This window comes from Podarcis pityusensis, assembly GCF_964106645.2.
Source record: "Podarcis pityusensis genome assembly, chromosome: 5".
NCBI classification, from domain to species: domain Eukaryota; kingdom Metazoa; phylum Chordata; class Lepidosauria; order Squamata; family Lacertidae; genus Podarcis; species Podarcis pityusensis.
In genome coordinates, this window is record NC_138032.1 from 4,431,860 (window position 1) to 4,459,541 (window position 27,682).

Sequence of the window (27,682 nt, forward strand, 5' to 3'; positions counted from 1 at the left end):
ATAGGCCCTTGGCTTGACCAGGGGTGGACTTTGGCAATCTTTCATAACGTGGTATCCCCTGCGAGGCCAAAATTGGGCACCCCTGAATGGATATACTCAATCTAATTTGCACATTTTATTTGAGAATTACTTTTTATTCTGTGTAAGAAGGAATTTTGGTGGATCTGACCATGGTTTTACTGCATATGTAAAGACTGCTGTTTTGTTTTGTTTTCTCCCTTCTTCTTTGGATGTTGCCATGGTTTTTGGCTAGTGAAATAAAAAATGTTTTAACTCGCTTGCGGGAACAACTCAGAGGCCGTGAAAGAAGGAAGGTTAATAGAATTAGAGGAGCCATTGGAAGTGACTGTGAAAAGCAGTAGCGATAGGAGATGATCAGAACCCTCCGAACTTGAAGCATGGGAAGTCCTATTTATAATCTGGCAGAATATTCGGATTATTTGATATGTATATGTATAATTTGGAATATTTAATGTGTTGTGATTGGATTGTTAAAGTGGAAAATTGAATAAAAATGATTTTTTTAAAAAAAGAAATAAAAAATGTTAAATTTAAATTTAATTATGGATCTTCTCGATTTTGCACCCTCTCAGCTCAGTGCCCTGCGGGGGAACCTCTAGCACCGCCCTAAATCTCTTACCTTCTTACGATCACAGTGGCCAGCCAAAATAGCTCTGAGAAGCCCACAAGTGGCACCAGAAGACTCCAACCTATGACTCCCAGAACCTGGCATTCAAGGACCTACCAACTGCTAGTAGCCACTGACGGCCTTTATCCTGGATGTGTCCCAGTCCTCATTCTACTTGGTGGCCATTGCTCCATCCTGGTGGCAGGGAGTTCCACAGTTAAACTTTGGGCTGTGTAACAAATTTCTTTTGCCTGTCCCAAATCGTCCGACATTCATTGCTCCTGAGTTCTCGTATGGTGAGACAGGGAGAAAAAAATTATCAATATCCATCTTCTCCAAGCAACGCCCCCACCCACAATCTTTTCCACCTCAGTCATGCCCCTAGCACCGCATTTGCCTATGATGATTAAAAAAAAACTGGCTGATAACAAAATACAAAAGATATATGTTGCATTCAGGTCCTTCTTGGGGCCTGGTCTCTTCTGGAGTAATTTGCCATATTTCAAAAAGTGAAAATCAAATGTTGGGCTTTATTTTTATTTTTTTTAGTTTTGTCCAAAGTTGCTGAGTTTTTTTGCTTCTTGCAAAATCTCAAAAAAACACACACAGTTTTTGAGCTGTTTTTAAAGGAAATCGCCAACGACAGTGCCGACATGGTTTGCCATACGTTTGGATTTCTCCAGAAGTTTAAAGCGATTTCCGCCCGGACTCTGTTTCCGACGGCCAATTGCTGGCTGTGTCTGGGAAACTCCGGACGTATGGCAAACCCGAGTTATGCTTACTTTTTTAAAAACTGAAAAATACTTTCTTTTGGATTAAGCCACGTGAAACATCGTGAGGGAAAGGCAGGGTGCCAAAGCCTAGAAAAATTAAGAAATAAACGTACAGTTATGCAGATGTAGAGCAGCAGCATGCCAACACGCACGCGTATGAATTTGGAGACGAGGGTTCAAGTCCCTACTCCTCCGTGAAGCTCACTGGGTGATCTTCTGAAAGGGATGAAGGACGGATACAGCGTCCAGTATCTTCTTTCCTCACCACCCCTCAGACTGGCCTACCTCGCAGGGGTGTTGTGCAGGGGATAAACCAGGAGGGAAGGGGGAGAACCATGCATGCTGCCTGTTATGTACTGAAATTCTCACCCTGGGCCAGCAGGAGGATACTGTAGATAGTTTTCACTCAGGTCCACATATGCAAATAGGGGATGGAAAATGACATTCAGTGATTGGATAGTTACAGAAAGTGGTTACAGTTGCGTTGTAGTGGAGCTCTATATAAGCAGGCTGACTGAACCCTTCAGTTCAGTTCAGTTCTGTTCTGGCCTGTGAATAAACAAGAGCTGTTGAAGAATCGCTGTGTCGTCTGATATGTTCACCCACAACTTAACATTGCCTTTGGAGAAAAAGGTGGGAATATCACTGCAACAAAATAAATAAATAAATAGGTTCAAACCAAGCACATGGCAGCCGCAGGGCCACCACAGTTAGAAAAACAGGGACCATGAGAGGGACATGAACCGCCAAGGGCAAACTCCCCTCCCCTAATCTCTTTTAGATTGAATCCGAAATCGGAAAGGGGAAAGGGTGTGGAAATCCAACGGAACTTTCTTGAACCTCCCGCCATGCGCCTCGCCGCACATGGATCTGGGAGCAGCCTCACGCCCTGCCCTCTTTGCGGCCGCCATTTTGAAGGCAGAGTCAGAAGCGGCCATTTTGAAAAGCGCAAGCCGAATTAGGGAACCCGGAAATGAGGTTCCCCTTCGCACTCACATCCACACACCCTTTGTGACGGTGACGGTTTTACAACGAGGGGCCGAGAAAGACATTCATGTGCGGCCCCTTACAAAAGAAAGCCCTCTGATCGTAACACGGTTGAGTTCCTGAGGGCGAAGCAGCTGGGAATGGACGCGGGGCCAGGCAGGACCAGGCCCCCATCCCAACACATTATTTTACACAGTACCGCTAAGCGCCAGCGGTGCCTCGCGGCCCAACGAGAAAGCTCCATCGTCCTAAGACATGTGTGGCTGGACTCGTGGCTTCCTCCTCAGAGGAAAGGGCCCTCGCACTCCTCCGCCTCGTCCCTCTCCGGGTCGGCCTCGTAGTCCTCCAGGTCGGACAGCGGCTGCCCGTCGCCTCCTCCGACGTGCTCTGAGACGGTGCTGCGCATGGTGACGCGAGTGCTGCTGGGCGAGTGCTTGCGCGAGCCCAGCTTCTGGAAGCGCCGGCGGCACATCACGTCCTTGAACATCTCCCGGAAGCGGGTGGACATCAGGTTGTAGAGGATGGGGTTGGCGGCCGAGCTCAGGTAGAAGAAGACGCCCGAGATGATGTGCACGTACTGGAACATCCCCAGCATCTGGTCGGTCCAGTGGGTCACGAAGCTCCAGACCAGGCGGTCGGTGTGGAAGGGAGCCCAGCAGATCCCAAAGATGACCACCAGCGCGACTGAGGGGCAGAGAGAAGAAAGTGAGAGAGGAGAACACCTGCCCTCGCAGTGGCCGACCTGGTGTCTCCTATGGGAAACCCGCAAGCGGGATTCGAACACAAGACCTATCCCCTATGCTTTTCAACATCTACATGCAGCCTCTGGGAGAGATCATCAGGGGGTTTGGGCTGGGTGTTCATCAGTATGTGGATGATACCCAGCTCTACCTCTCTTTCAAATCAGAACCAGTGAAGGTGGTGAAGGTCCTGTGTGAGTGTCTGGAGGTGGTTGGAGGATGGATGGCGGCTGACAGATTGAGGTTAAATCCTGACAAGACAGAAGTACTGTTTTTGGGGGACAGGGGGTGGGCAGGTGTGGGGGACTCCCTGGTCCTGAATGGGGTAACTGTGCCCCTGAAGGACCAGGTGTGCAGCCTGGGAGTCATTTTGGACTCGCAGCTGTCCATAGAGGCGCAGGTCAATTCTGTGTCCAAGGCAGCTGTTTACCAGCTCCATCTGGTATGCAGGATGAGACCCTCCCTGCCCGCTGTCTGTCTTGCAAGAGTGGTGCATGCTCTAGTTATCTCCTGCTTGGACTACTGCAATGCGTTCTATGTGGGGCTACCTTTGAAGGTGACCTGGAAACTACAACTAATCCAGAATGCTGCAGCTAGACTGGTGACTGGGAGCGGCCACCGAGACCATATAACACCGGTCCTGAAAGACCTACATTGGCTCCCAGTCCGTTTCCGAGCACAATTCAAAGTGTTGGTGCTGACCTTTAAAGCCCTAAACGGCCTCGGTCCAGTATACCTGAAGGAGCGTCTCCACCCCCATCGTTCTGCCCGGACACTGAGGTCCAGTGCTGAGGGCCTTCTGGCGGTTCCCTCGCTGCGAGAAGTAAGGTTACAAGGAACCAGACAGAGGACCTTCTCGGTAGTGGCACCCTCCCTGTGGAACACCCTCCCACCAGATGTCAAAGAGAACAACAACTAGCAGACTTTTAGAAGACATCTGAAGGGAGCCCTGTTTAGGGAAGCTTTTAATGTTTAATAGGTTATTGTATTTTAGTGTTCTGTTGGGGAAACCCAGCCAGATGGGCGGGGTATAAATTATTATTATTATTATTATCATTATTATTATTTATTAGACCGCTCTTTCCCTGCAGAGCATCGCCATCATGGCGGGAATTTGTCTTAATCCTCTTTTAAAGCCATCGAGGAAATGGCAGTTAGGAACCCAAGGCCTCTTGGTGGTAGTAGCAAAGTACTGGAAAGTTCTGGAAGGAACGTGGCGTAAGAGAGCATGGCAGTTAGCTGTGGCAGGAAACCTAACAAATTAAAGCTTGTGAGGGGTTTGAAGCGAAAGGGCACATTTACAGCAGATTGGTATACCTTTACTGTGTATTTAGCGAAGGAGGGCATGGAACAACCTTCCCTCACACCGGGGAATATTCTGGCGTATATAATTTTAAACTAGAATCTGTTTATTCATTTGGATTGGGCTGGAATCGCGTTGCTCCAAGGGGGGTTAGCCTCCGCTGTGACAGGGGGAAATTTAATGACAAAATCAGAGAGAGGCAGAGAATTCTTCTGTCTTAAATCCAGGACTTGGTTTCCTGCCAGCTTTCCTACAGAAAGTCCCCTGCCATGTCGTCCTCCCCACAAATCCCACTGTTTCGCCTATGCTGAAATTAATGTTTAATTTTGAAGACACAAGATCTACCCACACTGGAGGAATGGCAGATGAAAATGATGGACTACATGGAATTGGCGGAAATGACTGGCAGAATCCGAGACCAGGGAGAAGAGTCGGTGGAAGAAGATTGGAAGAAATTTAAAGACTATTTACAGAAATATTGCAAAATTAATGAATGTTAGAATGATGACGGATTGAAGTTAAGCGGTTTCTAGCTGTAATGGTATAAAAGAATATGGAAAAATTGGTTTTTAATACGTAAAAATTTAATGTTATAATATATCAAGATTAAAGATCAGGATTAAAAAGGAGGGAAAGGAATTGCTGGACTAACAAATTGAATTGGAATACAAAAGAGGGAGGTATGAGGAGGTCCGGGAAACAAGCAAATGTAAGAGAAGTGATGAAAAGATGGAATTGTTTTTAACTGTTTTTTCTTTTTTGTATTTTGTATTTTTCCTTTTTATTGTTAATTTTTTTATTAATGTAATCTTTTTGTTTTGAAATCTTAATAAATATCGTTTTTAAAAAAATAAAAAATGAAATTAATGTTTAATTTAAACTACGGACCCAGGGCTTTTTTTCAGCCAGAACTCCGTTCCGACCTCACAGGCGGAGGAAGAGGAGTGCGGGGGGAGCGCACCGTCCTCGGCAGTGCGATCCCAGTGGGGTGGCATTGCGGCATTGTGTGCCACACCCCTGTGGGTGGCGCGCGATGCCCCCGGGATGCGCTCCAGCCCCGCCCTCACCTGCTCTCCGCCCCCCCCATGCCAGAGCATGAAACTCTGCCACTGTCTGAACCTTCTCAGGTAGGTGCCATTGTTGCTTTAAGAGAACAAGGGTGGCATTCATGCTGAGTTCCAGCACCACGCATGCATGTGTTTGTGTGCGCGCACACATTTACAAATGGTGTGTTTTAGCTGAAATATAGTGGTACCTTGGTCCTCAAACGCCTTAATAAATGTGTTTTTCAACACTTTTTTGCAGTTCATTATAAATCCTTTCCCAGAAGTCTTTTACCTTGCGGCACGTCCACCACATGTGGTAAAAGGTTCCTTTTCTCCCCTTACATTTCCAGCATTTATTATTATGAGTATGATACATTTTTGCTAGCTTCACTGGTGTTAAGTACCATCTATACATCATTTTCATCAAATTTTCTCTTAATACACTACATGCTGTAAATTTAATTCCTTTTTTCCACAACTTCTCCCAGTCTTCCATCATAATATTGTGCCAATTCTCAAACACCTTGGTACTCAAAACGCCTTGCTTCTCAAACGCTGAAAACCCGGAAATAAGTGTTCCAGTTTTTGAACATTTTTCGGAAGCCGAACGACCAATGCGGCTGTCAGCTGTTGTTTCCAGGGCGCCTGCACCAATCAAAAGCTGCGCCTTGGTTTTCGAACATTTCAGAAGTCAAACGGACCTCCGGAACAGATTACGTTTGGCGCTTTTGTTTTTGCCGTTTGTTTTGCTATTTGTTTTTGAGGCTTTTTCGGTTAATTTGTTTTCCTGACTGTGTGGAACCCAGTTTGGCTACTGATTGATTGTGTGACTGCGGAAATGGATAAAAAAACCCCATCCAAACCATGACTATCATCAGTGCAGGTAAGGGAAAAAAATTAATTTTAATTTTTTATCTTCTACAATACTACCTTATTTATTTCATAGTGCAGGACATTGATTATTGCTTTCATTTTATGGCTCAATGGTCTCGTTAGATAGTAAAATCCATGTTAAATTGCTGTTTTAGGGGTTGTTTTTTAAAGTCTGGAATGGATGAATCTGTTTTGCATTACTTTCTAAGGGAAAGCGCGCCTTGGTTTTGGAATGGAATTCTGGAATGGATTAAGGCTGCATTTTAATGTTTAAATTGTTTTAATGTTGTATTTTAATCTTGTTTTTTAAGTTGTATTTCAATCAACTTGTTTTTATTATTGGTTGTTAGCCGCCCTGAGCGACTGGGGAGGGTGGGGTATAAATAAAATTTATTATTATTATTATTATTTGAGAACCATGCTACTGCTGTACAGAGAAGGTACATCACCAACTCCTGGCAGTATGACAGCTAATAATAATAATAATAATAATAATAATAATAATAATAATTTTTTAATTTATATCCCGCCCTCCCCAACCGAAGCCGGGCTCAGGGCAGCTAACAACAATAAAATAATACAGTGGTACCTTGGGTTAAGTACTTAATTCGTTCCGGAGGTCCGTTCTTAACCTGAAACTGTTCTTAGCCTGAAGCACCACTTTAGCTAATGGGGCCTCCCGCTGCCGCCATGCAATTTCTGTTCTCATCCTGAAGCAAAGTTCTTAACCTGAAGCACTATTTCTGGGTTAGCGGAGTCTGTAACCTGAAGCGTATGTAACCTGAAGCGTACGTAACCCGAGGTACCACTGTATATGCCTTTTCTGACACCACATTCACTGGTGAAAGTAATGAATGGGAACACAACGGCAAAGACTGTAGCCCTAGTTCTGGGAATAAGAAGAAAGCAAGTAACACCCCCCCCATATTTTTCCCACAATCCCACGCAGCTCCTGGGCTCCCCTCAACTCACACAGCATGTTGGTCACCTGCCTCCTGCGGACTTTCTTCTGCTGGAGGCGGATGTTGTGGTAGTCGCAGTTGCTGGCCGACTTGGCCTCCAGAGCCTCCAGCATCTTCTCCTTCCTGAGCTGCAGGCCGATGAGCAGGTACAAGACGCTGATGACGCCCATGGGCACGAAGAAGAAGATGATGGTGGTCACCTGGATGATGAGGTTGTACATCAAGCGGGACTTGACCAGGGTGCAGGTGGCCGAGTCGGGGACCACCCCCCGAGCGGGGACGTGGAGGGTCTGGATTCCGTGGAGGCTGGTGTTGGGGATGGAGCAGATGATGGACAGGACCCAGACGGTAATGATGACCCTCTTGGCGTGGTTCTTGGTCACCACGTACTTGGCCTTGAGAGGGTGCACCACGGCGATGTAGCGCTCCACGCTGAGGGCCGTCACGTTGAGGATGGAGGCAAAGCAGACGGCCTCAAAGAGCAGGGTCTTAAAGCAGCAGCCGCCTGCGCCCAGAAGGAAGGGGTAGTTGCTCCACATCTCGTAGATCTCCAGCGGCATGCCCAGGAGGAGGACCAGCAGGTCCGAGACGGCCAGGCTGAAGAGGTAATAGTTGGTGGGCGTCCTCATGAATCGGTGCTGGATGATGACCAGGCAGGTCAGGGCGTTGCCCACGGCGCCCACCACGAAAATCAGGAGGTACGTGGTGCAGATGGGGACGAAGAACCCCGACCGGCGAGGCCCCAAGTACTTCAGGCGGAGCTCCTCTATGGTCATGTTCAGGTCTTCGGGGTCAAAGTAAGGGTCTTCTCGACTGCTATCGTTGCACAGGTCCTTGTAGGCTGCCTGCTCCAGCAGCTCCAGGATGGACAGTTTTAGTTCCAAGTGGGAGCAGTTGACAGAGGAATACATGGCCCCGAGCTGGAAAAAAAGACAGAAGAGGAGTTAAGAAGAGCCTGGCTGCAGGATCAGGCCACAGACCATTCTGATCCTGCCTCCTTATGAGGAACATTTGAGTCAGGTGGCTATGCTGAACCTGCAAAAGAGGAGACTGATAGGAAATAAGATAGCCCCCTTCAAATATCTCAAGGGCTGTCACAGGGAAGATGGAGCATGCTTGTTTTCCCCTGCTCTGGAGGGTAGGACTCGAACCCATGGCTTCAAGTTAGAAGAAAGGAGATCCCAACTGTTATGTATTCAGTGGTCTGTGTTTGCCTGAGCTGGAGTCTGGACTAAGGATTCTGAGCTCCTGTGTTCTGATTCGATACATGATGTCCAATCACAGAACATTTCAGGATTTGGGCCTCTGCCATTGGCCCTTGGACTCTTGAGTCGTGATTCGCAGCTTGGAAGTTTAGACAGCCAATCACGTTGGGAGTGGGAGTGGCCCAGGCTTCCAGGAATGTATATAAGCAGTTGCTTTGCCCCTGTTTCCCAGTTATGTAGTCCAATAAAGGTTCTTGCTGTTATTGCTTGCCTCATGGGAACCCACCTACACTTCACCAACTAAACGTACGGAAAAAGTTTCTGATGGCGAAAGCTGTTTTACAGTCTCCCTCGGAAGAGGTGGATTTTCCTTCCATTGAGGTTTTTAAGCAGCGGTTGGATGGTAATTTGCCATGGATGCTTCAGCTGAGATTTCTGCATTGCACGGGGTTGGACTAGATGACCCTAGGTGTCCCTTCCAACTCTATGATTCTTTACCTGTTCTCACGGTGGCCGACCAGATGCCTTTGGTATTCCCACAAGCAGGACCCTAAGTGCAACGGCACATTCTCCACCTGTGATTCCCACTACCTCTCATGGTGAAATCCATAGCCTAGCAGCCATTGAGAGCCTACTCCTCCACGGATTCATCTAATCCTCTTCTGCAGCTGTCTAAGTTGGCAAACTGCTAGTGAAGCCTCTGCCGGTGGGGATCCTATGGGGCTTAACCGGAATAAAATTTGCAAATGCTTAAGCCGAACAGTTGGAAGCATAATTACAGCAAACAATACAGTCGGCGCTCACAAAGAGATGAATGCGCAAGTAGTTTGTCTGAACATGAGCGACGCCACTGATAAGTCCCTCAGGACCCAAAGGGAAGACAACTAGGCAACGCATGCCTGCAAAAGCAGCCGTCAGCCAGTCCAAAGGACCCTGTAATCCATCACGGTGCTGGACAAAGCTCCTTCTCTGCAAACGGCCCGAGTCCCAGAGCCATGGGATAAACACGCAGCGAGCGGCAAACTTTCTCAGTTGCAGCTTGTACAGGACGCAGCCCTGCAATTGTAACTCAGTTGTATGGAATAATGCTGGGTGATAAAGGACGGAGATTCCCCACCCCCTTACTAATCATCCGTGCATGTACATTAATTAATTTGCATTATGCAAGATGGTTGTTGTTGTTTAGTCGTTTAGTCGTGTCCGCCTCTTCGTGACCCCATGGACCAGAGCACGCCAGGCACTTCTGTCTTCCACTGCCTCCTGCAGTTTGGTCAGACTCATGCTGGTAGCTTCAAGAACACTGTCCCACCATCTCGTCCTCTGCCGTCCCCTTCTCCTTGTGCCCTCCATCTTTCCCAACATCAGGGTCTTTTCCAGGGAGTCTTCTCTTCTCATGAGGTGGCCAAAGTCTTGGAGCCACAGCTTCACGATCTTTCCTTCCAGTGAGCACTCAGGGCTGATTTCCTTCAGAATGGATCGGTTTGATCTTCTTGCAGTCCATGGGACTCTCAAGAGTCTCCTCCAGCACCAGAATTCAAAAGCATCCATTCTTCGGCCAACCGCCTTCTTTATGGTCCAGCTCTCACTTCCATACATCACTACTGGGAAAACCAGAGCTTGAACTATATAGACCTTTGTTGGCAAGGTGATGTCTCTACTTTTTAAGATGCTGTCTAGGTTGTACAAGCTGGTTAGAGACCATAAATATTATTCAGCTCTGCTGTAGAACAAGTTCCAGCCCCCATCCTTCTCGTCCTCCACTGAATGATTTTGCCCCTGCAGGGCTAACCCAGAATGTGTGCAGGGGCTGACATGAGAAGAGCACAGAGCAGGATAAAGCCCCAGCCTTCCCACCGCGTTTGACAGATAGGATGATTCAGTCATCAGCCCTGCTCCTGGCCTCCGCCCCTCCATGCTCCAGGCAGACTGTCTGCCCTTTTTATTAGTAAAATGCCGCACACACATTACTGAATTAAGTTTACATTTGTTCCTCTCCTTTCTTTTTCCAAAAGCAGAATCAGTTTTCAGAAACACTGGGAGGTGGGTTAGTGACGTTATTGGGTTCCTGCCAGTCGGAGCTGTACACAGCTGACTTTGGCCACAGATGCACAGAACGTCTTTTCTTCTTCTTCCTGCGAGGGAAGAAGAGTCACATCTAAACAACACAGTGAGCATACTCAGGCTCACTACTCCGATTGCACCCATCCATTTACACTCTTAGTCCTCAGAGAGCTGCTTTATGGTATACCGACAGACTAATGGTTTATCTAGCTGAGCACAGCCCATGATGACTCGGAGGCATAAGGAATTGAACCCGGGGCTTTGCATTGCAGGGGGTTGGACTAGATGACCCCTGGGAACCCTCCCAACTCTACGATTCTATGATTCTGCATGGAGATCTTGTGCCCCACCCTCTAGGAACATGGGGAGCTGTTGCATGCAGGGAAGGGACTCTGTCATGAAACTAGTCCAAAATACCTGCAGGGCAGCAGGTTCAAGAAGGGAAGGATAAGCAGCAGCAGAGAAACAGAAAAACTGGCTGGTTGTGTGTGTGTGTGTGTGTGTGTGTGTGTGTGTGCTTGAGGACAGTGTGATGGCCTGGGAATCGGATTCAGAGGCTGAACCTGAGGAATCCCAGCCTGCACAGGAGTCCCCGCCTCCAAGGCCGGCTGAGCAGGGGCTGGGGCTTGAACCTGAAGGGTCCTCACCTGTGCTGGATCCTCAGGTACAGGCATCAGCTGAGTCTGCTCTGGCTCCGGAGGTGATGGAGGACCCATTGCCTGCAGGTGCTCCACTCTCAGCCCTGTCAGAGGAAGCTGAGGTTGCCTCTGGGTCCGGGAACCCTCCAGCCTCTCCTGAGCTGCAGAGGCTCAGGGCAGAGAGGCGGAGGGAACTAAGTTCCCGCAGGAGGAGTGCTCGCCTCCAGGCCAGGAGAGGCGAGTCACCAGAGGATCGGGGCCGCCCTATGCCTTGGGGCAGATAAAAGCCAGCCAGCCCCAGCCACAAGTTGCGGGAGCCTGTTCCTGCCGGCACCCTGTCCTGCTCTTCTGCCAGAGTTCCTGACCTCACCCGACTCCCCGCCTTGGACCCAGCTTCAGCTTTGACGGACAGCCTCCATACCGTACCATCGACCTTGGACTGGACTTGGACCACGCCGCACAGTAACCCCCGGGACCAGCACAGACAGGCTTTTATCACCAATTACATTTCCATTTGTTGGCATTTGATTTAATCGCTATACCGAAATAGGTGGGCAACCCCTGATATCAGAGATATTTTTCTCTCTCTATTAAAATGGTAGAGATGGGGGGGGGGTAAAATCCCCCAAAAGAACTTTTTTTTCCTGTATGCCACAGCAGCTGCGAGAATATTACTAGCGAAGAGTTGGAAGAAACAAGATTTACCAACTATCGAAGAATGGCAGATGAAGATGATGGACTATATGGAACTTGCCAAACTGACTGGGAGACTCCGAGACCAGAGAGAAGAGACGGTGGAAGAAGATTGGAAGAAGTTTAAAGAATATTTGAAAAAATATGTTAACATTTAAATCTTAGAATAGCTTTGGAAGTGGATATAGGCTGTAGGGTTAGAAGTAGAAGATGGTCTATTTTAAAATGGTATTCTTTGTAAGTGATAAAATATGAAGATTTTTATAGTAAAAGTAAGCATCATTTTAAAAAATGGTTAAAAAGTATGATATATGTAAACTGCTAAAGATGAGGTAAAATGAAAATCAGATGGGGGGACTTGGGGAAGCTCACCTAACAATGTTTAGAAAAAATAAGGATAAGACAAGAATTTGTTTGTATTGTTTGTTTTTCTGTTTGTATTGTTTAGTTGTGTTATAAAATGAATAAATTTTTTTGGGGAAAAATAAAATGGTGGAGAAGCATGTAAGCTTTCGAGCTGCGCGGACTGCTCGTTGTGTTGACGCAAACGAAAGCTGCTCGGAAGGTGGCGGGCTCTCCTTCCTTGGAGATTTTTAAGCAGAGGTTGGATTCTTCAGTTGCGATTCCTGCATTGCTGGGGGTTGGGCTGGATGACCCTCGGGTCCTGTCCAATTCCACGATTCTACGAATGCAGCCGAAGAGCAGCTGCGATGACAGCTTAAGAAAGATCACAACTGGCCTTAGATGCAGTTGACGGGGAGGGAGGGGGAAGCAAACTGAATACAGTGGTGCCCCGCAAGACGAATGCCTCGCAAGACGGAAAACCCGCTAGACGAAAGGGTTTTCCGTTTTTCGATGCGCTTCGCAGGACGAATTTCCCTATGGGCTTGCTTCGCAAGACGAAAATGTCTTGCGAGCCTTGAGATTTTTTTTCGCTTTCCCCCCCTTTTTCTAAGCCGCTAAGCCGCTAATAGCCTTTTAGCCGCTAAGCCGCTAAGCCTTTAATAGCCGCTAAACCGCTAATAGCGCTAATCCGCTAAGCCGCTAATAGGGTTGCTTCGCAAGACGAAAAAACCGCTAGACGAAGAGACTCACGGAACGGATTAATTTCGTCTTGCGAGGCACCACTGTAGCCCCCCTCAAAAGGCTTAAGAAAGGAGGTACCAGAGGCTCAACTTTAGAAATAAAACCAAGGTATCACACAAGGTGGGACGCAGGTGGGGCTGTGGTGTAAACCACAGAGCCTAGGGCTTGCTGATCAGGAGGTCGGCGGTTCAAATCCCCGCGACGGGGTGAGCTCCCGTTGCTCGGTCCCTGCTCCTGCCCACCTAGCAGTTCGAAAGCACATCAAAGTGAAAGTAGAAAGATAGGTGCCGCTCCGGCGGGAAGGCAAACGGCGTTTCCGTGCACTGCTCTGGTTTGCCAGAAGCGGCTTAGTCCTGCTGGCCACATGACCCCCCCCCCGAAGCTGTACGCCAGCTCCCTCGGCCAATAAAGCGAGATGAGCGCCGCAACTGCAGAGTCGGTCACGACTGGACCTAATGGTCAGGTGTCCCTTTACCTTTACCTATCACACAAGCTAAAAATTGACGAGTTGGCCCGTGATGGTGGAAAAGGACATTGTGCTTTCTCTTCTTTATTTCTGCCTTCGGGAGAGTGATGTGTGTACATAGTTATGAGTTTGTGGGTGCCAGACTCCTCTAATTAATCCCTAGATCCAGCAAGTGTTAAAATCTATCCAATCAGGCCAAATTAGCTTCTTCTTCTTCTTCAAATATAGTTTTATTAAAACTTTTCAACATACAACAAAAAAACAGAAACAGAACAAGAAATAAGAAAGAAAGAAAACGAAGGAGCTAGCAAATAAGCAAAGAGATATGAGTAAGAACAGTAAAGAGACAGAGATAGATAAGTAAAAGCGACTTTCCGCTATCCATTTGTCAGTTGTGCCTGCAAGAATTCCTCATAATGGAAAGAAGATAGCCATACCTTTTTAGAGAAACGCACCGCGCTGAAAATAAATATCACCAAAATCGAGCAGCTACAAAGAAGCTCAAGCTTCCCTGGGGAAGTTTGAAAACTGCCACTTGAATTTTTTAATTAACCTCACTTTGGCATTCGTCCAAACCCAACAGACTGCGGTTACTTGAGAAAAGTCAACTGCAAACTATAGCTTATGAATGAAACTGGCTGCTATCAAGCAAGCCGTAGTTAAGACTAATAGGCAGGGTCTCTTGGTCACACGACAGCATGACCAAAGGCTGCAAACTAAGAGCAATGCATAAGAGCATTCTATTCTATTCTATTCTAGGTGCTGGAGGCTCTCTCATCTTTATTGCTGACTTCAACCCAAAGACATTTAATTAGAGGGTTGATGGACAGCATAAGGCAGTGAGAGATTTTACTTTCTTGGGCTCCATGATCACTGCTGATGGTGACAGCAGCCACGAAATTAAAAGACGCTTCTTGGGAGAAAAGCAATGACAAACCTAGACAGCATCTTAAAAAGCAGAGACATCACCTTGCCAACAAAGGTCCATATAGTTAAAGCTATGGTTTTCCCAGTAGTGATGTATGGAAGTGAAAGATGGACCATCAAGAAGGCTGATCGCCGAAGAATGGATGCTTTTGAATTCTGGTGCTGGAGGAGACTCTTGAGAGTCCCACAGACTGCAAGAAGATCAAACGTATCCATTCTTAAGGAAATCAGCCCTGAGTGCTCACTGGAAGGACAGATCCTGAAGCTGAGGCTCCAAGACTTTGGCCACCTCATGAGAAGAGAAGACTCCCTGGAAAAGACCCTGATGTTGGGAAAGATGGAGGGCACAAGGAGAAGGGGACAACAGAGGACGAGATGGTGGGACAGTGTTCTCGAAGCTATCAGCACGAGTTTGACCAAATTGCGGGAGGCAGTGAAAGACAGAAGTGCCTGGCGTGCTCTGGTCCAGGGGGTCACGAAGAGGCGGAGACAACTAAACGACTAAATGACAACAAGACAGCATAAGGAGGCTGATGCTATTAGTTTGGCCTGTGCCAAGCTGACACCCTCTGGTTTTGGACTGTGATGGTTGAGGTGGATGGGAACTATAGTCCACATCTGGAGGGCGCCCGGTGGGTGAAGGACGTGACAGCTCACTGAAAGCCCTGGCGCTTTTCTTTCGACTTGGCAAGTGATTCTGGCTGCCATCGCCTGCGTGCCTACCTGGGAGCAAGCCCCGCTGAACACAGCCTGGCTTCTCTGCAAGCAATCTCACGCACTCCCTGGCTGGGCAGAATCCAGGGGGACAGCAATAGACAGAGAAGCGTTAAATCATTTTCATGGCAGAGAGTGGACAGGCCAGAGGCCGCGGGGAAGACTGAACAAGCACATGTCCGATACCTGAGATACCAGACTGGCTTAACTAATGGATTCACGAATGTGCCATTATCCGATTAAACGGGTTAAATGAAAATTCAAAATGGAGATGTAATGAATCGCAGCCGGTTGATTATAATCTCTCCAGAGCCTTGGCAGGTTGTCATTTTTTTCCATACTGACTTCTCAGTGTCTTTCCCCCGGGCGAGAGATATATACATTTGGTAAAAGGGAGAGATGGGGCTCGCACAATGGGTGGGTTTTCTGTGTCTCTGCCACAAGGTGAACTGGCACTCCGAAAACATTTCCTGTTTGCATGGTGGGCATTTTGCAATTTTTTGCATTCTGCACTCTTTTTGATTGATTGATTGATTGATTGATTGATTGATTGAGTTCATTGTACTTCTGCTGTCTCTTTCCTTCGTAGTCATACGTAGTTCTTCACTTTGGAACGGGCAGCAGTTATTTCTAAGCAAACCGTAAGGTAACATAGCACACCCAAACCTTGCTTCAAAGTATACTTTTAGCCAGGTCTCCGTCATCAGGGAACTGGTTTATTAAAATATATAACAAAAAACAGAAACAGAACAAGAAATAAGAAAGAAAATGAAGAAGATAGCAAATAAGCAAAGGGATAAAAATAAGAAAGAGACAGAGAAAGATCAGTTTCTTATCTTCAGGGCTGTCTTTAGCAGATGCGGCGCCGGGGTGCAAATATCTGCCCAGCGCCCCCAAATGACCACGGCTAGTTGGGGGGGGGGCGAAGCTGCACACTGCCAACCATGGGGGGGGGGGTGTGTAACTCTTCCCCATGCCGCTGCAGGAGAGCAATCCCCGCGGAGGCTTGGGAAGGAAGCTGCGTGCCCGCCAGACATATACCGTATTTTTTTGCTCTATAAGACTCACTTTTTCCCTCCTAAAAAGTAAGGGGAAATGTGTGTGCATCTTATGGATCGAATGCAGGCTGCACAGCTACCCCAGAAGCCAGAACAGCAAGAGGGATTGCTGCTTTCACTGCGCAGCGATCCCTCTTGCTGTTCTGGCTTCTGAGATTCAGAATATTTTTTTTCTTGTTTTCCTCCTCCAAAAACTAGGTGCGTCTTGTGGTCTGGTGCATCTTATAGAGCGAAAAACACGGTAGTTGACGGGGCGCAGCTGGCGGGTGTTCAGGGAAAGGGGAGGCCGCCGGCAAAGCCACGCAGCTCCCCCAAATCGCTGGGGCACCCCTGAGAGGCCGGTGCCCTGGCGCAACGCACCACTAAGCCCTATGGAAAAGACGGCTCCACTTATCTTTCCCGGAAAGATCTAGTCCCGGAACTCAACTCTGTTATGTATGCAGCAGTACAATGATCTCTGCGGCTGCAGGGCAGACAAAACTTTGCAAGCAGATGTCATGGATGATAGGAGTTGTAGTCAGAAATACCTGGAGGACAGGTGGATTGGGAGAAGGCTGACTTAGTAGTGGAACATTTGCTTTGAATACAGGTGGCAAATTGTAACCCCAGGTAAGGCTGGAAGGATCTGCAAATTTCATTTCTCTCTGTTTCTCAATTTTTCCAGCCTTAAATTCAGTTCTCCAAAGTTGTTTTTCTGCAGTAATTTGCAATTTTTGTTTATTTTTAAAAACCTCATGGATATTATTCCGAATTCTTGGAATAGCCGAATTCTCCTCAATAGACACATTTCTGATTGCAGTCTTAACCAACGTCCACACTCTTGCCAGCAATTGTTCCCAATATGGTGATTTTTGTATGCTGCTTTCATATTGATTTTTTTGCACATTTTCCTCTGCTTATTGTTGATTTATTAATTTTATTATCTGCTGCCCTTCATCCGAGGACCACAGGGCGACATACAGTATAAAAACACAAAAATACATATCATAATAACATTTTTGTAAATGTTTGCTTGGCTGGAGAACAGTGTTGTAGATTTGGATAATTGTGAACTTGGAGGAGGGTGGGGCTTCAGTTCTCATATTGTTTCGGAACCTGGGAATTTAATAAATTCAACTTAAAATGTGAACTGAATTCAATTCCCCACCCCCAGAAAGACCCTTGTCTGAACCCTGGTATTTATATAGCACCCTCTCAAACCACCAGGGCAGCGTAAAGCACTTAAAAAGCCCTTAATAACTGCAGTTCTGGTTGGGCAATGTCAGTCAAAGCAACAGACCCCCATTTCAGGCAGACATAAGCCTCAAATCATCCTTTTTCTTCAACAGGTATCACTGCTTGCAAGCCTTGAGAAGCTGCTCTGCCTGGGAAGGGAAGCTCCCATGTTTAGCTTGTGAAGTAGAATAGGGAAATGTTCCCTGATACCAAGATGAGGGATTCCATGGAATGCAGATAGAGAGAATTGATAAGAATAATGATCTGTTGTGACCTTGATGGAAGCCTAGACGAGCCTTCTTGTGTTTTGGCTCATTTTTCTCTCCTTTTTTCATCTTGTTCATCTTTTTTTCTTTTCTATTTCCCCTCCTCCTTTCCTTTTCCTTTCCCCTCTTTTCTTTCCCATAATAGCTTATGTTTTATACCATGTACTTTGATATTTTTTGTAGTTTTTTTTTTAGCTTTTTCCATTATTATTATTATTATTATTACACACACACACACACACACACACACACACAGTGGTACCTCGGGATGCGAACAGGATCCGTTCTGGAGCCCCGTTCGCATCCCGAATGGAACGCAAGATGTGATGGCGCGTCTGCGCGTGTCGCGTTTTGCCGCTTCCGCGCATGCGCGCGACGTCATTTTGAGCGTCTGCACATGCGCTAGCGGCAAAACCCGGAAGTAACCCACGCTCCGTTACTTCCTGATTGCCGTGGAGCGCAACTCAAATGCGCTCAACCCGAAGCACAACTCGAGGTATGACTGTGTGTGTGTGTGTGTGTGTGTGTGTATAGCAAAGTAACAAAGCAAAGGGTTTCTGGGCGCCTGCAGGATGCCTCTCCCAGTAAGCTGTTGCTCTCATTGGTGATGCTGGGAGGGGATTAATACTGGTGTGGGGCAGGCCCCAGAAAGCAGCAAGCTCAAACATTTGCTGGGAGTCCAAGACATGAAACGAGGCGTGTTTAGGAACATAGGAAGCTGAATTTGACTGCCTTATGCAGCATATCAGACCACTGGGCCCATCTAGCTCAATAGTGCCTGCACAGACTGGCAGCAGCTTTCCAGGGTTTCTGGCAGGCGTCTCTCCTAGCCCTACCCAGAGATGCTGCCAGGAACCTTCTTCAATCAAAGAAGCTGCTCTGCCACCAAGCTTTTATGCAAGGGTTATAGGAAGAAGCAGGACAGACCAGACCAGTTCCCTGGGTCTGCCTCTCATATATGAAGGGGACCAAATGAGAGTATACAGACATCCATATTGGAGCCAGCAGAGGTTTGGGTTTGTTTACAGATTTCTCAATGCTCCATATCCTCCTTCTGTAAAACATCCCTATTTAAAACAAGTCCTTCAACGCACCTGACAACCTCATCCATCAAAAGCCCAGCAGATTGCTTACCTGTTTCCCCATATCTGGCCAAACCACCCGCCTTCCTCCAATTGACAATTTAGCATTGATATTAATCACGCTTGTGTACCATACCCGAAGCGCAAAGTGAGTTACGGTCTTTCCATCCATCTGCGGAAATCTACCCTGTCAGAGAGCTGACAGGTTGTCTCGTGGCAGAGAATTGCTTTCATTTGCCTGTCCACAAGCATTCATCAAGGCTTGGGTGGGGGGCGGAGGGGGGGCTATATCCTGGGTACCTAACTGCCTCCCCACCTGCACTGGCTGTGCAATATTCTAGCCGGTCATCGGGGAAAGTGCAGGGAGAGAGGGAGAGAGAGAGAAAGAGAGAGAGCGGTCCGTCTTGACCGGCATCTCCTGGCTAAAGTCTTCCCAACCAACCTTCCTCAGCAATTGTGGGAGCAGAGATGCCATTCTTAAGGGGTAGGGAAAGAAGTTCCAGGTATATCCCTTCTCCTTTTCACGTAAGAACATCAAAAAAGCATGCTGGATCAGGCCCAGGGACCCATCTAGTTCAGCATCCTGTTCTCACAGTGGCCAACCACATTAAGGTTACCAGATTTTTTTCAAAGAATCCGGGGACGCTTTTTTTTTTGGAAAAGAGAGAAAAAAAGTTATTTTTTAAAAAGTTATTTTTTAAAAAAATAAGAAGTAATATCTTCTCTTCTGTGGTCTCCTCTGTCCTCTGAGCTCTCTTGGAGCACTAGCCGCTGTGGAGTAGGCTCGGGTCGGGCCTGGGCTCGGCCACATGTCCTTGCCCTCCCGGTGCTCTCCCACCTCTCCTCCTCAGCGGCAGTGGCGCGGCAAGGTCGGAGCTCCTCTCTTTTTCCTCCTTCCTCTTTCTCTCCCTTCTCCTCTCCTCCTTCTCCCTGCATTGGCTCTGGGATTTTCCTGGCCCCAGAGCGCCACTGGGCAGTCAGTCGAGGGCCGGGCGCTCTCGCTCCCAGCTCAATTTGAGTCATGGGGGGGCCCTGCGGTTCCCCCAGTTGACGCGCCGGGCGTCCCCAGTTCCCCCTCGGCAGTGGCAGCAGCAGTCTCAGCAGCCCGGAGCCAGCCTGGTAGAGCAGTTGGCTCTGGCTGGCTTCAGGAGCTGCTTGCTGCCGTGGCACCCGCCATTTTGCCTCGCCAGAAGTCCCCATATGATGTGTCTTGTTCTGTTGAACCAATCACACAACATTTATTCCCTACTAATAAATTTACAACACTTAAAATATAAATCCGGGGACCTGAAATGAAATCCGGGGACATTCCGGGGACAGATTTTGTCTGGGGACAGATTTGTAAATCCGGGGACTGTCCCCGGGAAACGGGGACGTCTGGTAACCATAAACCAGATGCCCAAATGGGAAACCTTGCAAGCAGGATTCGAACACAGGAGCAACTGTCCCCTCCCAGAGGGGAAGGGTTAAAGTCTCACTAACATATAGCTTTTCCTTTTGGGGTTGTGAAACAACACCCACCCACCCAGAAAAAAATAAAAATGGCTCAGATGTTGTTTTGGTTTAAAAGAACCGAATGTCTGGACTGGCTGCCAAAATGTATGCACAAAAGACAGAATCCTGGAGAAGCTGCCAGAACTTTTCAGAGCAAAAGCATCGCGAGGGCTTAGCGAGTCAGCTTGAGCTGCAGAAATATTTTACAAGATATAAAATGCTGTAAGTAAATAAATGAAATCAAACTGTGCTGCTTGTGCCTTTGCAGGCTCAGAGGAGCCGGGTTGCGAGCTTAGCCGGAGAGCGCCCCGTTTTCCCTGTTGCCGCCTAGAGAGGTGATGGGGTGCCCTAGATGTCCCCCCAAAACAGGGCCTGCCGACTCCCATGCACAGCTCCCCACCCAGCCTGGGCTCAACTCCGTGACGGAAGAGGAGAGAGATTTCCTTATTTGCCCCTGTTCCACCAGCCTTTGGCTCCGGGTGCACCCGATGCTCAGAGTCAGAGCCAGTCTAGCTCAGCACTGCTGACATCAGGTGCGGGGACATACCTTTGGCCCTCCGGATATTGCTGAACTACAAGTCCCATCAGCTCCAGCCAGCAGAGCCATCGGTCAAGGCCAACGACATTCAGAATCAAGAAATTGTAGCGTTGGAAGGGACCCCGAGGGTCATCTAGTCCAACGCCCTGATTTGCAGGAATCATAGCTGAAGTACCCCTGACAGGTGGCCACCCAACCTCTGTTTACAAACCTCCAGTGAAGGAGAGTCCACCACCTCCAAGGGCATCCTTCCGAGCCCAATTCAAAGTGTTGGTGCTGACCTTTCAAGCCCTAAACGGCCTCGGTCCTGTATACCTGAAGGAGCCTCTCCACCCCCATCGTTCAGCCCGGACACAGAGGTCCATCTCCGAGGGCCTTCTGGCGGTTCCCTCCCTGAGAGAAGTGAGGTTACAGGGAACCAGGCAGAGGGCCTTCTTGGTGGTGGCGCCTGCCCTGTGGAACACCCTCCCTGTTGATGTCAAGGAAATAAACAACTATTTTACTTTTAAAAGACAACTGAAGGCGGCCCTGTTTAGGGAAGTTTTTAATGTCTGATGCTGTGTTGTTTTTAATATTCAGTTGGAAGCTGCCCAGAGTGGCTGTGGAATCCCAGCCACTGGTCAGGGTATTAATAATAATAATAATAATAATAATAATAATAATAATAATAATAATTATACTGTGGTGTCCAGAACTGGCCCCTGGACTCCAGGTGTGGTCTGACCAAGGCAGAAGAGAGCAACACTCTTGCCTCCCTCATTTGGACCCTATACTTCTGTTGATGCAGCCTAGGATCACATTAGCCTTATTTGCTGCTGCATCACACTGTTGACCGTTCTCTCTGCGCTTTCCCTGGAGATGCCAGGCATGGAACTAGTCCTGAGCTTTCTGCATACACAGCCTCTGCCCTGACTCTGAGATATAGCCCTTCCCTTCCTCAGATGCTAAGACCTTTTGAAGGCAGAAATGGGCAATTCTGATCTCCCCTGCGGTTCTGCTTCTCTCCCTCATTTTGCAGCGACCTGCTCCTCACAGAGAGTGTCAGCAAACAGAGCAATGGCTTGGCTTTGCCCTCCTTCACTCTGACAAGCCACCTCTCTCCCTTTACTTGCAAGCATGTAATTGCTCTAAACTTGCCTCAATCCCAACAGCAGGGGACACAGAGACTCAACAAAACACATTGTTTAATAAAAAACAAACACACACAGAAAGAGAACGCAAGTGTTGAAAAGGAGGGGAGAAGCAGATAACTTTCCGAGATTTTCTTCGTATTCTAAAATTAAGCGTGGTTTGAAGGCAGGACATTACTACTGGCCTGGGAAAATGGTGATGGGGAGACATAGTTATGCAGAATCGGCATGGACTTTTTTCAATTAAAGGGCTCCACAAGCACAAAACACACCCACCCGCTAAGTTTAAGCAGCAGAGCAGGTGAGACCTCAGCTCCTGAAAAAATAATGACAGATTACAGGCAAAAGGGCGCCATAGCCCTACACATGGACATGCATTTTATAGCATACATACATGACCATATCGGAAAAAAGATGCTATGCTAGATGGACCTGTTAAACAGCCTTGCACATTTTCCTCTCGCCGCTCCCTCTTCCCAAACATTTCGATTCTTCCTCCTGCTGCTCCAGAGGGCAGGACCAGAACCAGTGGATTCAAATGAGATTCCGACTTAAGATCGGGAAGAACTTCCTGGCAGTAAGAGCTGTTCAGCAGTGGAACAGACTCCCAGAAGAGGCGGTGCGCTCTCCTTCCTTGGAGGTTTCTAAGCAGAGGTCGAGTGGCCGCCTGCCAGGGACTCCTCTAGCTGTGATTTCTGCATTGCAGAGGGTTGGGCTGGATGACCTGTGGGGTCCCTTCCAACTCTGCAATTCTATGATTCTAGGAAAGCAATCTTTCCCCAGCTCTGCCTTCCTTTCTCTGCATCCCGAGACAGCCAACAAGATTTGCACACAAGCCGTTGTCCACTTCCCGGGCAGGGAACTAACTGTGCACTGCATTGCTTTCAATGGGCTGTGCATTTTGGATGGCATTTGCACGTCCCTGTCCACGTTTTCGGCACAAGCCGTCGCTAATAAATACATTTTTACGGCACGGATTGAGGAATATACGTGGTCCCCCTCCTCTCTTTCCTCTGATGCTCTGCTAAAGCTTACTTAGACAAACATATTAGGTTAAACCAAACTAAGCCAAGTCTCCCATTATCTGCATAATGCTAAGCCTACCATAAGAACACAAGGATTTCCCTGCTGGGTCAGAGAAGAGATCGCCCTCTTCTCACGGGGGCAAAAAATATGCTTTTGGGAAGCCCCTTTCCCTCCATCGAAAAAGCAGGGCAAGAAAGGCAAGAGCCCAGCAATATCTCCCCCTGCAGGTATCCTGCACCTGAACTGGAGGCTCCATAGAGCCATCATGACAAATATACAGGGAGAGACCCGTTTCCCTCCATGAATTTTCCACATCCCTCTTTCAAACCCCAGCTTTAAGCCCTTTAAAACTGTCACCCCTTTGTCGAGTGTTTTACTCTAAGCGTATTAGATATGAGTGGTCATTAAATATTATTATTAAGCAACGGGAAGCTACGGACCGCTTTCTCTCGTACTGTTCCGTTATCAGCGTTGCAACATCACCGGCGGAGCGCTCAGAGCAGGAGTCCAGGACCCCACTTTGCAGAAGCAACAGGAGGTCTGCGAACGCAGCACCCCACATTCCAGAGCAAGTGAAATAACACAAAAGACCATTTAAAGGGGGGGGGGCGCGTTTACCGTAAGACCATTAAGTCCAAATGTCCCTATGTTCACTGCTGAGCATTGCACACACCTAAATCGCATTTTGAGCCCTGTGCTGATTTTCTATGAAAAGGGATGTTGTTTTTGCAGCCCCCCACCCTCCTGCTTGCAAATTCTTTCCCCGGCCATTGATCTGTGCCAGCTGCTTCCAACTTACCGAGTATTGAAGGAAAGGGACTCTGCACACGCTCAGGGGCGCTGTCTTCTATTCCCAATTCACACATTTCCCAGCAATCCCCCCTCCCGCATCGGAAGCAGATTCCAATGGCACCATATCAAAGCCTTACCTGTGTGTCCTGTTGCAGGTGGTCAAGAGCTCAGGAGATGTCCAGAGAACACACAAGGGGGGGGTTCCTTTCCACCCAGCCCAGACACACACCCCTGGGATGGGGAACCAGCTCTTCAAGCAGCCCGCACTCTCCCCACAGCTCTGGGGCTGGCATGGGCAGAAGCACTCAGCGCAACTGAAGTGCAATTCCATGCACGCCGACTCAGAAGCGAAGCCAGCTCAGCTTTCACGCGCATTATGTGGGTGGCGGGTGCTCAGGGCTTCCCCCGCCTCCCCGAAGGCGTTTTGTCACGTTGCAGGCGGAGAGGGGGGGTGCCCCACCCAACGGCCCGCGCAATGTTGCAGAGGCTGTGCTGGTTGCAAGGGGGGGGCGCCTCTAAACATCACCCCCCCAACACTGCCATGCCATCCGGAATCAGGCACCCCAAGGAGATATTTCCAGGGCACGGAGCCAAGTCAGAGGACCGGTGCAACGTAGTGGGGGAGACCCAGGTTCGAATCTCCCCACAGCCACGGAGCTCACTTTTGTGACCTGGCTCCAGCCTCTCTCCCTGAGCCTGCCTCGCAAGGTTGTGGGGAAGGTACAGCGGCGAGGCACAAACACCACCTCTTTGGAGAGAAGGTGCGCTATAAATACCTAGGCAGTGGACTCCCCCTTCCTTGGAGGTTTTTATGCAGAGATTGGGCAGCCATCTGCTAGGGATTTTTCAGTTGTGATTCCTGCATCGAAGGGGGTTGGGCTAGATGACCTCTGGTATCCTTGCTGGTCTCCTTAGTCACTTGGTGCATTTTGGATATAAATTTTCAGGCTTTCTGAACAGCCAAGGCAAAACTGATCTGCGCTTAGGCTGTGAGCCGGCTGTTTGAGAACAAGACAGGCAGAGGCATCGTCGCCTCATCCTTCCTAAGTCCTCTGGTTACAATTCCCTCCATCCCACCAACCATGGCTAAAAGACGAGGCCAAGGCAGAAATTTGCAGGGCATTTTCCTATCTCCATCCGTACGGATAAATGGCAGATTTCGGATGGCTTTCAGAGGGACCCTGTAAGCAGCAGCAGGAAGAGGGGAAATGGCGCAGAAGAGCCCTGTACGTTATTTTCAGCCAGATCCACTGAGCCACCCAGCCCAATGCTGTCAACTCTGGCTGGCAGCAGCTCTGAAGAGTTTCAGACAGGGGGCGTCTCCTAACCCTACTGGAAGGTGCTGCCTTGGGACTGAACCTGGGACCTTCTGCCTGCAGAGCAGGTGTTCTACTCCTGAGCCACAACCCTTCTGTAGCCCAAAGCCTATTTTAGGAAGCTAGAAAGCTGAGCATCGAGTCCATCTAGATCAATACTGTCTACACGGACTGGCAGCAGCTCCCCAGAGTTTCAAGCAGGCGACGCTCCCTGCCCCATTTATTGCCTTGATTTCAAACCTTTCCCTCCAAGGAGCTCAAGGTGGCCTACAAAGTTCTCCCCCTCCTCATTTAATCCCCCACCACAGCCCTGCGAGGTGAGTGAAGCTGAGGTGCAGTGACTAACCCGTGAGTTGGGAATTTGAACCCTGGTCTCCTGGGTACTAATCCAACACTCTCTAACCACTGCACCACACAGCCCTACCTGGAGATGCTGCCAGGGATCGAACATGGGACCTTCTGGATGCAAAGCAGGTGTGCTACCTCTGAGTCCCTGACCGCCCCTAAGAAGAAACCCGTTTCTGACCATTTGCACCTATTTAGTATTGCAACAATCAGTCTTTTGCTGCCACCAGTGTCCAAAGGCAGCTCCCAGGAATCTACTTTATCACCCTCTCTGTCTGCCTAGTAGATCTCTCCCGCTCCTCCTTCCATCCAGCCACCATCCCCATCTCCCTCCCAACTGTCGATCCGCTCACCAATTTGCTCCCTAACCCCTCATCACCTCCACTTGCAGCCGGGGTTGGACTAGATGACCCGTGGTGTCCCTTGCACCTCGATCTTCCGCTTTCTTCATCGGATGAACAGGCTTTTGCGCCTCCACCGGGCTTCTTCATCCCGCGCCCAAAAACCACTGGGCAAAGATGAAAGAGAAGCGCCTTTAAGCATGTGCAGAGTGCATGCCGCCTTCCTCTTGGCAATTCCAGAATAACCACCATTTAGGATTCACGGGCAGGGCTTTCGGGAGCGCCCGTCGAGTCCCCAGAGCCCAAACCCACTCGCCCGACTCTCTCTCTCTCCTAACCGCCTGTCGCCCCGATCCCTCCCCGCTGTCCCCGCGCCCCTTCCCGCGAGCAAGGCAGGCTGGCAGGCACGTCCGTCCGTCCGCCTCGACGGCTGCCGGGACGCTTCCCCTGCAGCCAGCCCAAGAGGGACCGCGCTCACCTCGGCTCCGTCCATCGCCCAGTCCGCCCGCCCGTCTCCTGCCGCCGCCGCCGCCGCTGCATCTTCGCCCGGTGCCCCGGCCGTCGGAAGCGCCTGCCTGCCGCTCGCTCCGCCGCTTGCAGGGCTTTTAAAGCGCCGCCAGAGGGCGTGCCCGCGCCGCCAGACGCCCGACGGGACGGCGAGGCGGAGCAGGATCGCGCCTGGTCCTTCTCTGCTGCTGAAAGCTCCTCCCTCGGATGGAAGGGAAGGAGGGGGCAGTGGCTCTGCCATAGCCTGGGGGAGGGAGTCGCGCTCTGCACATGCCCAGGGGCACGCTGCTGTTCCCCCCTTTTTTTCCAGGTTGATTTTTTTTTTTTTAAGTGCAAACATGACAGAAGGCAAGCGAGCAGAACAAAAAACAATTGACCCCCAAAGCGTCCCAGACTGGAAGGACGAAATTGCAAAGAATAATAGAGTTGGGAGGGAAACCCCAGGGTCATCTAGACCAACCGTCCGCAATGCAGGAGTATGCAGTCATCCCATGCAGGGATCGAACCTGCAACCGTGGCGTTATCAGCACCATGCTCTAACCAACTGAACCACCATGTTACTGCATTGACCGGGAATCGAATTCAGACCTACCACTTGGCAGGTGAGAATTCTACCACTGAACCACCAATGCTGTGGAAAAGGGAATAGAAAGGGGGGGGGATATTTGTGGTCCCACAGGGGCTCGAACCCATGGCTTGCAACATACACACCACACATTTAAAGCACATCTCCACTGCCCCGCCAATCATTCTGGGAACGGATGTTCCTTCTCACAGAACTACAAATCCCAGCACCCTCAAACTCCAATTCCCAGGAATCCTGGGAACATGCTTTAAATGTATGGTGTGAATGCGGCCTTCGTTCCCAAAGCAATAAACCTATTACTGCCTGCCCCCCCACTCCGACAGGCATCGTTCCAGTCACACGATCCAATTTTCCGTTTGCAGTCCTCCCGGCTACGCTTATTACTCTGAGTAGCTGCTGCTGCAGGAAGGCGCAAGGGGCTTGCGCAGCAGGGGACCCGCTACCAGGATGAGCACAATGCACGCCTTGGTCACGGGGCAATGTGCAGAGCCTGCCCAGGTGGGTGGCGACAAGAGTGCCGGCAGCAGCTCCCACGGTTTCTGCGGCCCCCGCAGGCAACAGATATGCGCAGGCAAAGAGATGCGCATCCCTACCTGACTGGGTTGGTGCTTCACCAGTTACTACTACTACTACTACTACTAATTTATTATTTATACCCCATTCATCTGGCTGAGCTTCCCCAGCCACTCTGGGCGGCTTCCAACAAGATATTAAAATACAGTAATGCATCAAACATTAAAAGCTTCCCTAAACAGGGCTGCCTTCAGATGTCTTCTTAAAGTCTGGTAGTTGTTGTTCTCTTTGACATTTGGTGGGAGGGCGTTCCACAGGGCAGGCGCCACCACCGAGAAGGCCCTCTGCCTGGTTCCCTGTAACTTGGCTTC

The 27,682-nt window shown here is 49.1% G+C and overlaps 1 protein-coding gene across 2 annotated transcripts; it reads right to left on the minus strand.

Moving 5' to 3' along the window:
- Positions 1-198: 198 nt before the first annotated feature.
- Positions 199-26,223, minus strand: NMUR1 (neuromedin U receptor 1). 2 transcript variants are annotated; one of them, XR_013986871.1, is made up of 4 exons: positions 26,184-26,223; positions 7,323-8,232; positions 2,016-3,072; positions 199-1,743 (listed from the first exon to the last, which is right to left on the minus strand). XR_013986871.1 is itself a non-coding variant. In XM_081007521.1 (3 exons), exons 1-3 carry the CDS (start codon positions 26,196-26,198, stop codon positions 2,672-2,674), a joined length of 1,326 nt encoding a protein of 441 aa, XP_080863647.1. In that variant the 5' UTR covers positions 26,199-26,223; the 3' UTR covers positions 199-2,671. The 2 variants fall into 2 exon arrangements, 1 of the variants encoding a protein (XP_080863647.1); XM_081007521.1 differs by having other exon boundaries at positions 199-3,072.
- Between the last annotated feature and the right edge of the window lie 1,459 nt (positions 26,224-27,682).

Coding starts and splice junctions, on each gene's coding strand:
- NMUR1 (XM_081007521.1), bottom strand. Junction 3,073..7,322: donor GCAGGTGACCAACATGCTGT/GTGAGTTGAGGG, acceptor TCTGCCCCTCAG/TCGCGCTGGTGGTCATCTTT.